This window comes from Macrotis lagotis, chromosome 4, assembly GCF_037893015.1.
Source record: "Macrotis lagotis isolate mMagLag1 chromosome 4, bilby.v1.9.chrom.fasta, whole genome shotgun sequence".
Classification (NCBI taxonomy): domain Eukaryota; kingdom Metazoa; phylum Chordata; class Mammalia; order Peramelemorphia; family Peramelidae; genus Macrotis; species Macrotis lagotis.
In genome coordinates this window covers 80685321-80702627 of record NC_133661.1, presented here as the reverse complement: position 1 = coordinate 80702627, position 17307 = coordinate 80685321, and the positions used below count along the sequence as shown (strand labels likewise).

The 17307-nt window shown below is 35.7% G+C and overlaps 1 protein-coding gene and 1 pseudogene across 1 annotated transcript in view; one reads left to right on the top strand and one right to left on the bottom strand.

The window, feature by feature from the left end:
• Positions 1-17307, bottom strand: part of NOC3L (NOC3 like DNA replication regulator) — a 41921-nt gene that overhangs the window by 14630 nt on the left and 9984 nt on the right. The window contains exons 8-13 of the mRNA XM_074233339.1: positions 16941-17034; positions 12817-12992; positions 11091-11219; positions 9539-9670; positions 8870-8950; positions 7998-8098 (exon numbers count right to left, since the gene is read on the bottom strand). Coding sequence (XP_074089440.1) covers positions 7998-8098; positions 8870-8950; positions 9539-9670; positions 11091-11219; positions 12817-12992; positions 16941-17034 — 713 coding nt within the window. The remainder of the gene's footprint in view (positions 1-7997; positions 8099-8869; positions 8951-9538; positions 9671-11090; positions 11220-12816; positions 12993-16940; positions 17035-17307) is intronic.
• LOC141523175 (U6 spliceosomal RNA) lies at positions 17-76 on the top strand (annotated as a pseudogene).

Below are 17307 nucleotides of genomic sequence, written 5' to 3'. Positions count from 1 at the left end.
TCAGAAATGGTTCAGAGTGCTCGCTTCGGCAGCACATATACTAAAACTGGAACGATACAGAGAAGATTAGCACAGCAAAGAAATGGTTCAGAGAGGAAACAGCAAACACCCTCAATAGGGTAAAGACATCTAGAAGAAACAGGAGAGAAGGGGGATGGGGGGGGAGGAGAGAATGTGAGTGATAGAGAGGATAGACCATAGAAGGACAGTCAAATATAACACATTTTCTTTTTTACTTTTTTGCAAGGTGCTAGGATTGGGTGGTCTGTCCAAGACCACAGCGCCAGGTGGTTGCTGGGTCTCTGGGGTGGGATGTGGACTTGGGAACTCTTGGTCCCAAAGTCAGTGGTCTGGCTACTGCACCACTTGGCTGCCCTACAGTACATTTTTGAAGAGGAACGGAGTGAAAGGAGAGAGAAAATATAATAGATGGTAGTGGGGAGGAATGGATGGAGGGAATTACAATCAGCAACAACTGTGGAAAAATATGGAAGTAACTACTACAATGGACTTAAAATAAATAATGTGATCCACCTGAAACAGCTGATGGTATCAGAACATAGACTGGAACACATTTTTTTTCTTTCTTTTACTTTATTTCTCATGAGGTTTTATATTATTGTGGGGGAGGAGGGTATTATGTTTACTCTTAAACAAGAATATTTTAGAAATGTGTAAATAAAAAATAAAATCTTTCTTAAAAAAAAGATTCCAGGAGAGAGAAAGCAGACGAGAGAGAGAGAGAGAGAGAGAGAGAGAGAGAGAGAGAGAGAGAGATTTGTCCTTGGAGTCAGGAAGATCTGGATTCAAGTACTACTGACATATTCTGACTGTGGAACCCTGGTCAAAGTTCCTTCACCTTTGTGTTCCTACAACTCAAGTCTTTAAGCTGCATAAAAGGTGCACTGGGGGGGTAGCTAGGTGTCGCAGAGATAAAGAACCAACCCTGGAGTCAGGAGGACCGGGGTTCAAAATCTGACCTCAGAAACTTAATAATTGCCTAGCTGTGTGACTTTGGGCAAGTCACTTAGTCCCATTGCCTTAAATAAATACATTAAAACAAAAAGGTGCACTGGGAGACAAATGAAAGCTTCTGAAAGCTAAATGGCTAGAATATAGATGGAAGTATAGGTCCACCACAACACCACCCTTCCTAAAGTAACCCCTACAAAGCAACAAGCTTGAGAAAGCAAATGCTTACCTCTGAATATTTAGAATGCTAATAACAAATGATACCTCTTTGTAAAAGCAAAATTTCTACCTGAAAATACTTTATTTGCCATTACATGTATTCAATAGATCTGCACTAATCTGTACTTCCATACAGAAGCAGAATGACCATCCCAAACTACTCTGAAATGAGTTTTTATGATACTGCATTTAATAAGAATCTAAAACATAAGACACAATTCAAATTTATTAAAAGAAAGCTGAAGGTGTCAAAACTCAACCAATATTGAAGCCAGTCCTGAGGGAGAAAGAAAAGACTAGGAGGATCATCCAGAGTTATGAGAAAAGAGAGGTACAGAATAACCTGAGCAAACAGGTAATAAGACATATTCCTCTTCATAAGGCAGCATTCTATTTACCTCATCAGCCCAACACAGTATTGCTGTTTAGTTCAAAGAAGGCAGTCTGGTACAAACTGACTCTTCATGAAAGACCTTGGATACAAATTCCTCCCCTTTTACACTTAACTTTTACATTTTACATCAACTGCAATCTAAGGTAAAATCATTTAAAATCATTGCATTGAGATGTCAATTTGTCAAATTTGTCAAATGAAGGGAGATTGGATTCAATCATAGCTAAGTTCCCTTCAGCTCTCTGCTAAATAGCTAGTAACTAAATATATAGGCAATAGAAAATATATGACAAAAAGCTATTATGAACAAACTGTTCTCAAAATATAAACAAATCATTAAATATCAAGTGAAAGAAAGCTCCAAATTACAAATAAATACAAATAAAAATAATTGAAGTTTCATCTCACAACTAGTGCACTGGCAAAGATGAAATAGCTGGAAATAGTCATTTCTAGAACTAATGAATGAAAACTGCCACATCTCAAATTAGCACACTACCTGCTGCTCATAGAGCTGTGAATTGGTTCAGTCATTATAAAAAAATAAATTATAACTAAAGTAGCTATATTCTTTGACCCAGAATGTTCTACTACTAGAAATATTCCCTAAGAAAGTTAATTTAGAAAAAAAAAAGAACCTACAAATATACCAAAATATTTATAGCAGGAATTTTTAATAGCAAATAACTGAAGGGAAAAAAAAAGTAGAAGTCCATTAAGCTGGGAATCATTAAATATGAACATTAATCTAATAGTTTATTATTATTGTGCTTTAAGAAATAGCAAAGATATGAATAGAGAAATTGGGGTGGCTTATATAAAGTAATGTACTGCAAGAAATGACAAATATGAAGAATATAGAGAAGCATGGAAAGGTCTACATGAAGTAATGCAGAGTGAAATAATTAGAGACAGGGGCAGCTAGGTGGCACAGTAGATAGAGCACTGGCCCTGGAGTAAGGAGGACCTGGGTTCAAATCCAGACTCAGACACTTAATAATAACCTAGCTGTGTGATCTTGGGTAAGTCACTTAACCCCACTGCCTTGCAAAAACATAACCAAACAAACAAAATAGAAATTATCAGAGTCAAAAATAAAGGTATACACAATGAATAAATGTAAATGGAAAGAAAACCTACACACGCAAAAGAAAACCTAAATGAATGAAACAAAATTACAAAAAGCTTCTGTGTTTAACTTAATTATACATGTATAACTATATTAGATTGCTTTCTGTCAGGCGATGAGGAGAGGGAAGCAAGGCAGAAAATTGTGAAACTCAAAACCTAACAAAAAATGATTGCTGAAAACTATCTTTGCATGTAATTGGAAAAAAAATAAATAAAATATTTTTTTAAAAAATTACAAAGAGGGGCAACTGGGTAGCATAGTAGATAGGTCCTCCTGCCTCCAGGACTGGTGCTCTAAGTTCAAATTTGACCTCAGACACTTAATAATTAACTAGCTGTGTGACCTTGGGCAAGTCACTTAATCCCATTGTTTTGCAAAAACAAAAAAAAATTACAAAGAGCCAAGTCTGGCTCAAAAAGAAGAGATTTGTGAAGATATCCATATTTTATCCCTTGGAAGATATGGGAGTTCCACAAGTATGGAAAATATTTTCAGACTTTTCTGATATACTGATCAATTTTGTTGACTTTTTTCTTATAGCTTTAAAAAATATTATTTCTTATATAGAATGGCTCTCTTGTGATAAGGTAAGGGGGATACAGAGAGGTAAATTACACTGATTTCAAAAATCAATTAAAACCTGATTTAAAAACATAGTGATGCTACGTAAACAAAATGAAGAAAATTTATACAATTACTATAACATTATGAACAGAAAGAGCAATAATCAAGACAATACTGTGACATTACACTAACCAAGTTTAGCACAAAAGAGGAATTAAGATACTATAGATATGGAACACTGCAAAAAATATCAGATTTTTTTCAGTTTTTTAGTTTTGCTCAAATTTTTTTTTATTCTTTATGAGGGAATTGATGTCTGAGAGAGAAAAGAGGATTAAATTGAGAAATGAAGTTGATATATAAATAAAAATATTTGAGGACAGAGCCAAGATGGCAGAGTAAAAGGCAGGAATTGCCATAAGCTCTCCTTCAGATCAACCAAATACCTTTAAATAATAACTCTAGTCAAATTCTAGAGGGACAGAACCCACAAAAAGACTGAAACCAAGACAATTTGGAAGATCTACGGGAAAGGTCTGTTAACACTGGGATTGGAAAGGGAGTGAACTGGCTCCAGCTATCCAGAACAGCCCATAGGGTGCCCGAGTCCATGGCAGCAGGGGCAGTTTCCAGACCTCTCAGTCCAGGAATTGCCAATGACAGTGGGAAAACTCTGCCATAGCATAGTTAGAGTGGAGCCCAGTCCAGCTGAGTACAGACCCTGCCCCAGGGGACCAGGAGCAGGCCTGGGGAGCCACTTGGCAGGGAGCTACCCTGCAGCTGCTTCCAGACTGCTCAGCCCAGGGGATGGTAAGGGTGGGTGAGATTGCAGAGATCTCTTTGCTATCCCTGAGGCAGGACTCTGTGATTTTGCCCATATGCACTCTAGGGCCCCAGTCTCAGGAAAAGGAATTTTGTGGCATAGCGGAGCAGGGACCCTCCTCACAGTTCTGGCACAGAGAAGATTACTTGTGGTCATCCACAGACCAGGAGAGCAGTCAGACCCTTGGAGAAACTGAGGAGGGGGTATCCTTGAAAACAGGTGCAAAATTCCTCAAAAGCTTGGGACAGTGCTTCCTCCAACCTGGAAGCAGAGCCTTACCTTAACTAAGAGCTAAAATCAAGTAATGGGAGAAAAATCCAATCATAGACAATTACTTTGGTCCTATGGAGGATTAAAATACACACTGAGAAGATAAAGTCAAAGTTGCTACATCCAAAGCCTCCAAGAAAAATATGAATTGGTCTCAGGTTATTGTAGAGCTCAAAAAAAAGATTTTGAAAATCAAGCAAGGGCAGTAGAGGAAAAACTGGAAAGAGAAATAAGAGTGACATGAGAAAATCATGAAAGCCAATTCAATAGCTTGGTGAAGGAGATACCAAAAAAAAAAAAAAAAAAAGAAAGAAAGAAAATAGCATGTTAAATACCAGTTTGGGACAAATGGAAAAAAGCAGTCCAAAAGGCCAATGAGGTCATCCTTTAAAAAACAGAACTGGCCAGATGGAAAAGGATAGACAAAACCTTTCTGAAGAAAATAATTTCTTGAAATGTAGAATGGAGCTAAGGGAAGCTGATGACTTAGGGAGAAATCAATTAACAATAAAACAAAACCAAAAGAATGAAAAACTAGAAGAAAATGTGAAATATCTCAAAAACCTAGAATATAATTTAAAATTTATTGGACTACCTAAAAGTCTTAACCAAAAAAAGACTACAGTTTTCAAAAAATTCTCCAGGAAAATTGCCCTGAATCCTAGAAGCAGAAAGGGAAAATAGAAATGGAAAGAATCCACCAACTACCTCCTGAAAGAGATCCCAAAATAAAAACCCCCAGAAATATTACAGCCAAATTTCAGAACTCCCAAATCAAGAAGAAAATATTACAAGTAGCCAAAAAGAAATAATTCAAGTATCAAGATTTAGCAGCTTCTCATAAAGGGCTCGTAGGATTTGGAATATGAAACTCCAGAAGGCAAAGGAGCTTGGATTACAACCGAGAATTAACTACCCAACAAAACTAAACATCCTCTTTGAGGGAAAAAGATAGACATTCAATGAAATAGGGAACTTTCAAACTTTACTGCTGAAACGATCAGAGCCAAACAGAAAGTTTGATTTTTCAAGTGCAAAACTCAGATGAACCACTGAGAAGAGAAGGGCAAAATATGAGGGACTTAATGATGTTGAAATGCTTATATTCCTGCATGGGAAGATGTACTGATAACTCATACGAACCTTCTTATTTATTTGGACAGTTAGAACATACATAGACAAGACACAGGGGGAAACTGAGTATGAAGTTATAATATAATAAAAAGATGTAGTTAATGAGCAAGAAAGGAATGTACTGGGAGAAAGAAAAGGAGAGGTAGAATGGACTAAGTTATTTCACATAAAAGAGGCAAGAAAAAAGTTTGAGCAATGGAATGAAAGCAGGGGTAAGTGAGGGGGAATGAATGAGTCTTTATTCTCAGTGGAAGTGGCTCAGAGAGGAAATAACATACAATCAATTGAGGGTAGAAATCTATCTTATTCTAGAGGAAAATAGGATAGAAAAAGGATGGGAGAAAGGGGACAGGAGGGGAGGGGGAATAGGTGAAAGAACAGAGGGAAGATTATGGGAGAGGATAGTCAGATAATAACATACTTCTGAAGAGGGATAGGGTGAAAGGAGAAAGATAATAAAGTAAATGGGGCGGGGGGGGTAATAGGATGGAGGGAAATACAGCTAGCAATGGAAACTATGGGACAAAACTTGAAGTAATTTCTCTGATGAACTTTTATGATAAAAAGTTGATGGTGTCTGAATACAGAGTGAAGCACACTTTTTTCTCACTTTATTTTTACTTGAGTTTTCTCTTTATGGGGCGATTATATCTACTTTTACATGACTATTGTGGCAATGTGTTTCATTACTTGTTTTTTCAATGTGGGGAAGGGGTAGGAAGGGAGAAAATTTGAAATTCAAGGTTCTTGGAATAAATGCTGAAACTTGCTTTTGCATGTAGCTGGGATAAAAATTTAAAAATAAAATTTTTAAAAATTCAATGAAAATTGATTTTAAAAATAAAGAAAAAAAATTAAGTGAGGTAGAGAATTTAATAAAGGCAAAAGAAAGCAGTCAAAAGATATAAATGTGGAACCAGGAAAGCACACTGTAAATATTTCAGGTGTGGGAATAGGTAGGCTAATGATGCCACAGATAAATGTGAACATTCCCTTTCTTCTAAGTTTCAGTCCCACATCAACAATTACCTAATAAACATTTCAAACTCAATCAGGTCAAAACTGACTGATTGATCTTTTACTTCAAAATTCTCCTCTCTCTTCCAAATTTCCCCCTATTTCTCTTGAAATCCTTCCATTTTCCTAGGTTCACAAATTCAGCATTATCCTCAACCTCACTCTCCTTTGTTCTACAAATTGGATGGGTTACAAAATCTTGCTCCTTCTATCTCTACATCTGTCACACCAATCACTTCTGTTCACTTCTAAAGTCTTTATCATGTCTCCTTGGATTATTGTAACAAGCCTTCTAAAGCAGGATCATAGTCTGCTTTTTGTAAGGCCAACAAGTCAATAATATTTTACATTTTCAATTCAATAAGAACTTATATTAAAATGTAAAAATCATTTTTTGCCACTGAACAAACCAAAGAATGCAATCTGCTGACCCATTCTAAAAGATCTCCCTGCTTTAAGTCTTTTCCATTCTAGTCCATTCTATACTCTGCTTCCAAAATATAGCTCTATCCAGGTCACTCTCCAACTCAATCAACTACAAGAGCTATCTGCAGGGATAAAATAGAAACCCATTTTGGCTTTTAAAGCCTTATGCCCGGGGGCCATCAAACTCAAATAGAAAAAAGGGCCACTAATCTGTAGGTTAAGTATTACTGTGACCACAAACTGACCTAGTTTTAAAATGCATTATCTATATCTTGTTGTACTTTTATTTATTTTGTTAAGTATTTCCCATCTACACTTTAATTTGGTCACAATGCATTCAGTCTTATGAAGAGCATGTTTATTGATACTTCTGCCTTGAGTTGACCCCAACCGTGGCCATCTTCAGTCTTACTGGACATTACTCCCACTCCTCTAATCTCTGACAGAGTTTGCTTCTCCTGTCTTTACACAGAAAATTCCAGAATTCCATCTTCCAGCAGAACACCTCTGTACCAAGATCCTGCATGCCAAGAAGGCCTTCTTTCTTTACCTCCAGCTCTTCCTTCAAGATGCAGCTCATGGAAACCCTTCTTGATCTGCCAAATTCTAGGTTCTTCCCTCCCAAATTACCTTGTATTTACTTAGTATTTATTCCCTTTACATTTAACCTAAATGAGCTCATGTATTTTTTGGTCCATAAAGACTTATTAAGAGCTCACTTCAAACTAGGCACTATGCTAAGCATTAGGGACAAAAAGAAAGGAAAAAAATATCTCCTCCAGACAAGGGGAGGGGGGCAGACACAGGAATGCATGCAAGCATCTATGGACAAATTTTGTCTTTCTTCATTAGAAGGTTAACTTCTATCAAACAGGGAATATTTCATTCACTGCATTTTGTCTCCAGTACTTAACACAATGTCTAATAAAAATTTGCTGATATGTAAAGTTTTTAATGAGTTTTTCAGAACCTAAGACTCACAACATCAAACAAATTTTTGTACTTTCTAAACAAATAAAAAACTATTCAAACTAGAGAGACCTTACTTGGCAAGACCTTCAAGGACTGCTGGCAGAAGCGGTGACCTTTGGGCTTTCTTCAGTATTCTAAAATACGTTACAAACACGATGTTCAGCGTCTCTGTGTGCTATGGGAAGAAGTACCACAACAATTAAAGTCAGTAAAACTTCATTTCTTTCTGAGTTCCCGAGACTACACACTGAAAACTTATTTTTCTTTCTTTTCAATGTTATGAAAACACTACTGTTCTATTAAAAACCAGGAGGGATGGGAATTCAGGGAAGCCTGGAAGGATTTGCATGAACTGATGCTGAGTGAGATGAGCAGAATCAGAAAAACACTGTACATCCTAACAGCAACATGGGGGTGATGATCAACCTTGATGGACTTGCTTATTCCCTCAGCGCAACAATCAGGGACAATTTTGGGCTATCAGTGATGGAGAATATCATCTGTATCCAGAGAAAGAATTGTGGAGTTTGAACAAAGACTATATTATCTTTAATTTAGAAAAAAAATCATTACCTTATTATGTAATTTTGCTATCTCTTATATACTTTTATTTTTCTTCCTTAAGGATATGATTTCTCTGTCATCACATTCAACTTAGATCAATGTAAACCATGGAAACACTGTAAAGACTAACAGACTGCCTTGGGGGTGGGGGGAAGTAAGATTAGGAGAAAAAATTGTAAAACTCAAAATAAATAAAATCTTTCTAAAAAAAATAATCTTCAGACCTTTGACAAAGTAGAATGAAGCTAGGTATCTTTAATGCAGAGTTCTAAACAGCCACAAGGAAGACTATGAAGTTTCACATAAAATGAAAACTCCTCCATTGTAACTACCATCATACACCAACACAAAGTAAAAGATCAGAAAATCAGTCACTGCTCACCAATTTCAGTTTTTTTTCAGTACTCTCTGAAGCCTCTGCTTCCCGAAGTTCTCGTTCTAGTTTCTCTTCTGCTTTCTTCCACTGAAAATGGAGGTAGATAAATTATAATACATTGCAAAATATTTTCTGATTAAAAATTGTCTCTTCTAATACAGGACCAAGAAGTCTAGAAATCTTGACTGGCTTACACCAATTGCTGGATCTAATGATCAATCACCAAACATTTATTAAGCACCTGGGGCCAGAACTAGTGATTAGGGCCAGAGATTGTTTTGTGACTCTCACCTTCTGAAAGCATAATTTCTAATGGGAGAGAGAGAATCCTGACAAAGGAGATACAAGGTCACCCTATAAGGGAAGGCACTGAATGAGGAGAGACTGAATAGTTCAACTAAGACAATGAGAGCCTGTGTTTATAATATAAGTGACTGAAGGGGAGATTACAAACATGTATATGTGTGTGTCTGCCTACACATAGAAGTACAGTCCAGACACAAAGAAGGCTTTTAACAAAAGCTTCCTTAACCTTTAAAAATGACCCCCCACAAGTTGGTCTGACAAAATACCTATTTGTAATACAAACTCAATAGTTTTCATATCTTAGCTCTTTCTTTGGTGGTAAAAGTCAAATACAATAATCAATAAAAGAGAAAAGAAAAGAAATCAGACCTTCCTTTGCATTCTTGAAAGAGATTTTCTCTTCTCCTTGTAATACATGAACTTTCTTGGTGCATTAATATCTTCTGTGTCTTTCTTCACTTCTATTTCTTTGATTCTTAGATACAGGAATGATTTTAACAACTAATGATTAAAAAAAAATATATGTTGCAGAAAATCTCACAACGAAAAAGAAACACTATACCAAATATTAAACACTTTTCTAAAACAATGCCATTTTTGTCTTCAATTTGGAACGTTTTTCATTTCCCACTCTACTTTTTTTTGTGTGTGAAATGTCAGGTAAAGGGGTGTGGGGATAAGAGAATGCAAAGATGGAATGATTAAATGATATGAATGGTAGGAGACTGGAAAAATTTGTTGGGGGGAGGGGGATTTAGAAGATATTTGCAAGATGTCAAACAATGCTAATCAACACTTTCCTGCCTCACTTTTATTCCTGAGTGTTCAAAATAAAAATGTTCCTGGAAACTTAGAACAGCATTGTAAAGTTAAGGGTAATGTTTGTTTTATTAATGAGTCACCAGAAGCAAGATCTATAGAAGCAAGATCTACACTGATACTTCATGTCTGAGAACTGCAAAAATACTCTGGAGTCCAAAATCAAAAACCTCAAAATAGTTCTAAAGTCTTACTCTTTCTTCTGAAAAACAAAACAAAAAGGCAACAATGACAGGAACAAATACTCATGAGCCTCAGTAGCTAATATAAAATAAAACATAAAAACTATTTCTCATTAGAAGAACATCTAATTAGACTTCTCAAAGAGAAGATACAAAAGCATAAACTCTGTCCTTGAACTCACTGTGAGGCTAAAGTGAAACAATAAATATAAAAACGTCCGGAAACTTGTTTCAGCAAGTCAGAGATCCATTATCCATCAATTTTTTCAGACATTTTAAACATTTGAAGGAAAAAACCCTAAGTGATAATCATGTTAAACCCAGGAAGGTCTCAGATTATAAAATTTAGAGCTGGAAAGGACCTTAAAGGATATCTAATCCAACCCCTCCTCATGTTCTAGAAATAAGGAAATTAAAGCTCAGAGAAGTATAATAGGACACACAGGAAAAGCTGAAATTCAAACCTAGTTTCTCTTTAATATTTGCTCTATGAGTTTTTTTATTAAAAAGGTCTAAATTTAAGTTTATACCCAGTTTAAAAATACCTTTCCAAAGTAAAGACTCTGAGTTCTCTCTCATTAGATTTGTAAAAGACAGTATGGAGTGGCGAAGAGAAGGCCTGTCTTGATCTCAGGAATATCTAGATTCAAGTCCCATTATCCCTTCTAGTCACTTAAGTTTCTTCTCAATGCCCCAGATAGCTAAGAGCTAAGTGCTTCCCTGGTGGCAGTTTTCTATAACCATGAAATTCAAAATCCAGAAAAGTAATTAAATTTTTTGGAATTGAAAATCTGTAATTTCAACTTCAATAGCTATAATTTAGCAGAAAAACTAGGATGGAAGAGTTAATGCAAGGATAAAATAAACTTTTTGCATCCGAAACATAAACAGAGTAGGAAAGAAACCAAATAAAACTTTACCTCTGGTCTAACAACATAATTTTGGCTCTTCACAAAACCAGATATCACTTTAATGACACCAAGGGAGGCATGGCCCAGTTTATCTTGTTTAAAGAGCTTCTGTACTGCCTCACAACACATTTCAGAAATCTGAAACACAAAGAACAATAGCAAATTACATGCAACTAAATTAGAAGGGAATGGATTAACTTGGAAAAAAATCTTTGCAGAAAATTTCTATTTCTCTGCTAAAGGTCTCACATCCAATATATATAGAAGAACTGAGACTAGTTTATATAAGAACAAGAGCCAACTAATAAACAGTAAAAAGATTTGAACAAGCAGTTTTCAAAGGAAGAAATTCAAGTTTATCAACAATGTGAAAAAAATGCTCTAAATCACAAATTAGAAAAACATAAAAACAATTCTGAGGTTCTACTTCACACCAATGATATTATCAAAAAAGATAACAGAAAACAATGGCTAGAGGAGCTGCAGAAAAAGGTATATTAATATGCTGTTGCTAAACTTGTGGTATGGTCCAGTTATTCTGGAAAGCAATTTGGAACTATATCCAAAGTCCCATTTAAAATGTTACTACTAAACCTATAGTTCAAAAAGAACAAAAGAAGAAAGCTACCTGTGTCTGCCAAAATATTTACAGAAATTTTTTCTTCCTGTGACAAAAGACTGAAAATATAAAAGAGTTCTCCTCTATTGGAAAACAGCTAAACTTGTGGATTATAAAAGCAAGCTAATATTATTGATATGTAACAAATGACAAAAGTGAAAACTTTCAGAAAACATAGGAAGACTTGTATGAACTGATATAAAGTGAAGTGAAAAGAATCAAGGAATCAATTTATAAAATAACACTATAAAAATAAACAACTCTGAAGAACTTAGGAATATTAATCAAAAATTACAATTAATCATGATTCCAAAGGACTGATGAGCATGCTACCAATCTCATGATTGGTATGATAAGATTTCAAGGTATAGAGTGAGACAAACATTTTTGGATACAGCGAAAATATGGTTATTTAGCTTGATCATAAATTCTCATTTCAAAAGTTTTCCCCTCCCTCGCTGGCAGAGACATTAAAAGCGATGGAGATAAAGCTGACATTCCTCCAGATCCCAAAATATAGAAAGAAAAAAAGATCAGTAAAGCACTATTTTTAATCTTGAAAGAAAAGGACAGAATCACAGAGAAACAGAACATCTTCAGAATCTATTTATTGAATTTATTATATGCTTTTTGAAAATTCAAATTGCACACACTAACGATTCCATTTCACGTATAATTCTTTTTTTATTCTACTGTGTAAAATCAAGTACTTATTTTACTTCAATATTTTATAACTTACTGTGGTAAAATCACAATAAGAAAAATTTAAAAACAAAAAGAAAAACCAAACCACATGCAAAAAAAAAAGAACCTTTGTAAAGAAATACTTTTTTTTTTAGGTTTTCAGTTTTTTTACAAGGCAAAAGGTTAAGTGGCTTGCCCAAGGCCACACAGCTAGGTAATTATTAAGTGTCTGAGGCCGGATTTGAACCCAGGTACTCCTGACTCCAGGGCCAGTGCTCTATCTACTGCACCACCTAGCCACCCCAAGAAATACTTTTTTAAAAAATATAACCTGAAAATAAATATTATTAGGCATAGGAATAGAGATAATAACAATTTTGGCGATTCTGGAAAGATTTATTTTTAAAAAAGTAAACATTCGGAAATACATACCAGTTTTGACTTGTCATTCATAAGAGGCACAATCAATACAATGATATTATTGTGGAAGTTAAAATGAGGGAGTGCTACCAGCAGTTCACATAAGCTCTTCACAGCCACTTCTGCCAGACCTTTATATGCCTTTAAGGAGACAACATTACTTTTCTTCAGTTTTCTTTGCTTCCAGTCTAGTCAAAAGACAATTCTGGTTATTAAATTTACCTGTTAGTCAAAACCCAGGTAAGTCAAAATGCTTCCCCACAAAGTTATTTTTCTGAGAACCCTAAATCAGAACTTGGCATTCAATTATATACTATGTGGTAAATTGGAATCAGCATCTCTTCGAATGTTCAGCATCTCTTCGAATTCTTCTTTGTGTGTGTGTGTGTGTGTGTGTGTATGAGATATATCTATATATAGAGAGATGCATGTATATATATATAGATATACATTTAAAGATTTAGGATTGTCATTCAATTTCATATGTTACACCACCTTTCTCAGGAAACTATCCTTAACATTTATTCCAATTCTAAGAGGCAAATTTTATTTTTCTTTTAAAAGACAGTACTTGTTTTTTCTTTAATAACTTTTTACTTCTGCCTTTATCATAATTATATCCTTATATACATAACATTCCTGATCCTCTCAAATAATAGAGAAAAATGTGGATGAAGCTTAATTGATTAAACGCTAATATATACAATTGCACACCTAGTAATTTTGCCCACCTGTCTGAGAAAGATTTTTTTACCTCTTTTCTAAGAGGTAAATTTAAAAAAAAATGGAAATAGCCACATCTTTAGTCTTCTAGCTACACAATCAAATTAAATAAGAACACTAAATCCTAAGAACCTTTAGATTAAATATATATGTCAATTATTATAAAAGATGACAACAATCAGCAGCAGAAAAGTATTCCTAATTATTTTTCCATTTAAAATGCACATTCAGATAGAATACTTCCACCCAGGATCCTATCTTCTTGCTTGTCTCAGGTTACTTTTTTGTGATACTGAGGGAGTCAAAAAAAAAAAATGGAGGATAAAGTTAGGCAGGTTTATTCTCCAAAATGCATTCCCCTTTACTCTCAGGCTCTCTGGCAGTCTGGTTATGCATATATCAGACACAATCCAGCACTCAGTGTAAATTTCCAAATTAACAGCATAAGAGAATCTCAGGGAACTCAATAAAATTAAGAGTGGCTTACAAACATGCAATCTCATGTTAGCCAATGAGGCTGGAGAGGTCAGTCAACTGAATGCTTACATCCATGTATGCAGTCCCTTTCAGGTGGTCACCTATTTATTCTTCCAACATAACCAAAGAAAGCACCTACTTTTTGCAGAGCACTATGTATCTGGAAGAACCCTGTCCCCTTAATCAACTTTCACCCCAGTTACTGTCTGAGCAAGGACATCCCTGGAGAAGTTTTGTCTTTTCCTTTCTAGCTTTATCCTATCTCTCTACGCTGCTCTCCTTTTCAGCATCTCCTGAGGTCTTCCTTGAAAGCTTTTAAGATTGCCTTTTCCCCAATTATGGGGACTTCCTAGACTCTTCACTCTCCCAAGCTGAGCTGCTGATCTCTGTCAGCACATTCTAAGGGTTCCCTTTCTAAATCTTCACATTTTGGATCAGCCTAGTCAGGCTTTTCTACCAATCACATCACATTGCTGATGTAGACCAAGCTAGTGAACTAAAATCCATCTGTTCTTGTCAAAGGCTGCAAAGTCCTTAGTCACACTTTGAGAGTGGACTCAGACATCAGCAGTCAGAAACACCAGGATTCAAATCCCTGTTCTGTCACTTACCACCTTGACTGACCTTGGGCAAGTCCCATCATCCCTCTAGTCCTCCAATACAGAATGAGCGGGTTAGATTTATGATCTCCAAGATCTCTCCTGGCTCTAAATCTAAGATCCTGTGATGAATTAATGTTCAAGTAACGTATTCCCTACCAGGAAATTCTTGCCCAACTAAACCCAAGAGAAAAATAAACATTTAGTAAAGGTATGACTTCAGCAAACTGTCATCCCACTCACCTTCCACCATCTACATAAGAATATTGCTTGTCTCCTTGAACCTCTCTCCCAATCTCTACAAACTACCAATCTGCAAGTGGTTCTGCATAAGATGACTCATATTTGAGAGAGGCTGGAAACAGAATAGATAACTGCAATAATTCAGGTACCTAGAAAAATAGCAGTTGGTGATTTACAAGTCTCTCTCACCTGAAGTACATCTATTGATACAAGCTTTCCATGACTGAAGGTTCACTAACTTTGTTAAATAGAAATTTGCCACCTAGTTTTCAAAGTACCTCCCCACCCAAACCTCTTCATCAGGATATCTCATTACTCTCCCCATGTACCTTTCCTTACAGCTAAACCAATCTGTCAACTAACTCCCAAATCTTGTTAGATTAAGATACTTCCAATTCTCTATCTATATGCCATGTTTTGCCTTCTATCTCCACGAATTCTTTTCTATCCTTCCATTTCCAATCTATTTTCAATTAAACTTGAGAGTCATCCTCTTCGGCTATTACCATTAACAGTTTCTACGCAACTATATTTTTTCTATAATTCATAATTTTCAAATTGCTGCATGTGTATATGCTGTACCTTCAGCTAGAATGTACTCCTCCAAAGTGAAAATGTCAAACAAACTGACAACAAAATTCCTGAATAACACCTAAATAAGATTAAAATACAATTGGGAAATGTTGGGAATAAATAAATTGGAAATAAAATAATAATACACCATAGATAATACTAATTTGTTTTTTCTGAATAAATACAAGGCCAGAGATTGCTTCTCTTGAGTTTGACACCACTTTTCCAGACCTCCCATGTGAGTCATCTGTTAACAAACTACAACATTATAATTTTTTTTTAGGCTTTTTCCAAGGCAAATGGGGTTAAGTGGCTTGCCCAAGGCCACACAGCTAGGTCATTATTAAGTGTCTGAGACCAGATTTGAACCCAGGTACTCCTGACTCCAGGGCTGGTGCTTTATCCACTGCGCCACCTAGCCACCCCATCTGTTCACAAACTACAAGCATGATTCAACCATTTATAAGCAAGAAGCACAAAAGTTAAATATTTTGGCAACCTGAAAAAAAAAAAAGGCTTAAAAAGGATCTCAAGCAATATATTTGCCTGAAGAAAGTATTTAGAATGGCTCCACACCCATTAACATAGCATGCTCAACTTTTACAAGTTAACTGCCATTATTCTGCAGTTACTTTGCAGTAAAATCCAGGAACATGTCTGACAGGTACCCAGAAAGTAAGTTCCCAAGCTCTCTATCTTAAAAGGGCCTTAGGAAGAGCAATCTGGTTAGCAAATGAAAAAAAAATGTCAATGACATTCAGGACATCAAAGGTATCACAGACTTAAGAGCTACAAAGGTTCTTAAAGGTCACCATAGCCAACCCCTCATTATACAAATGAGGAAACTGAAACACAAAGAGGTAAAAGTAACTATGTCAGGGTCACACAGCTAGTAACAGAGATAACACTTCTCTAGCACTTAAGCACTTTACAAATATGATTTCACTGAATCCTCCACAGTCCTAGAAGGAACTATTATTGCCATTTTACAAATGAGGAAACTAAGGCAGAAGAGGTAAAGTGACTTGTCCAGGGTCGTACAAGTAATAAGAGGCTGAGGCCAGGTTTAAATTCAGGTCCTCCTGACTTCATGGTTCTTGAATGAGAACTACTATTTTATAGGTTCCATGACTAACCTGCCCTTTTTCCTCTGAAACCTGGAAGCACAAGCACCCGTTTCAAGTGAAGATCAAAAACTCACAATTCTGACTCCCCAATAACCAAGACTTGCTAGTCAGGAGAAAAGTCCAGTACAGAGACCAAGTATGCTAAATTAAAGTTAACAGACAAAATGTCATGTTGGCTTTCCTTCTCCATCAATGCCCAATGTCTCTCCTTAAAAATAGAATAGTAGAGACAAAAGAAAAAGGAGTTTGGCAAAAAACTTGATCATCCCCTATCATTAAGAGTGAAATTCTCAAGAATGTATTATAGACATTTGTGGTTAAAGTCATTCTTCTTCCTCCTGAAACAAAATAACTCTGAGCAAATTCCAACAAAAACATAGATAAATCATTTTACCTTTAATTATTTGTTCCAGATTTTCCAAATAAAATTTATATTGGCTTACTAGGCCTTCTTCAAATTCTCTTAGTTTCTGGGTTTCTTTTCGAACCTGTAAAAACACAAAAGGTCACTTTTCAAAGGCAAAATATTGCAATTTGCAAATACCACAACTAAAAAACAAATGCCAGCATGGAGGATTCTACAAGAAGATAAATGTATTTTTTCCCAAATTACAAAGCATTATTGTACACTGTAAGTGACTTGCCCAAGGTCACACAGCTAGGCAATTTTTAAGTATCTGAGGTCAGATTTGAACTCAGGTCCTCCTGACTTCAGGGCTGGTGCTCTATCCACTGTGCCACCTAACTGCCCCTGGGCTGAG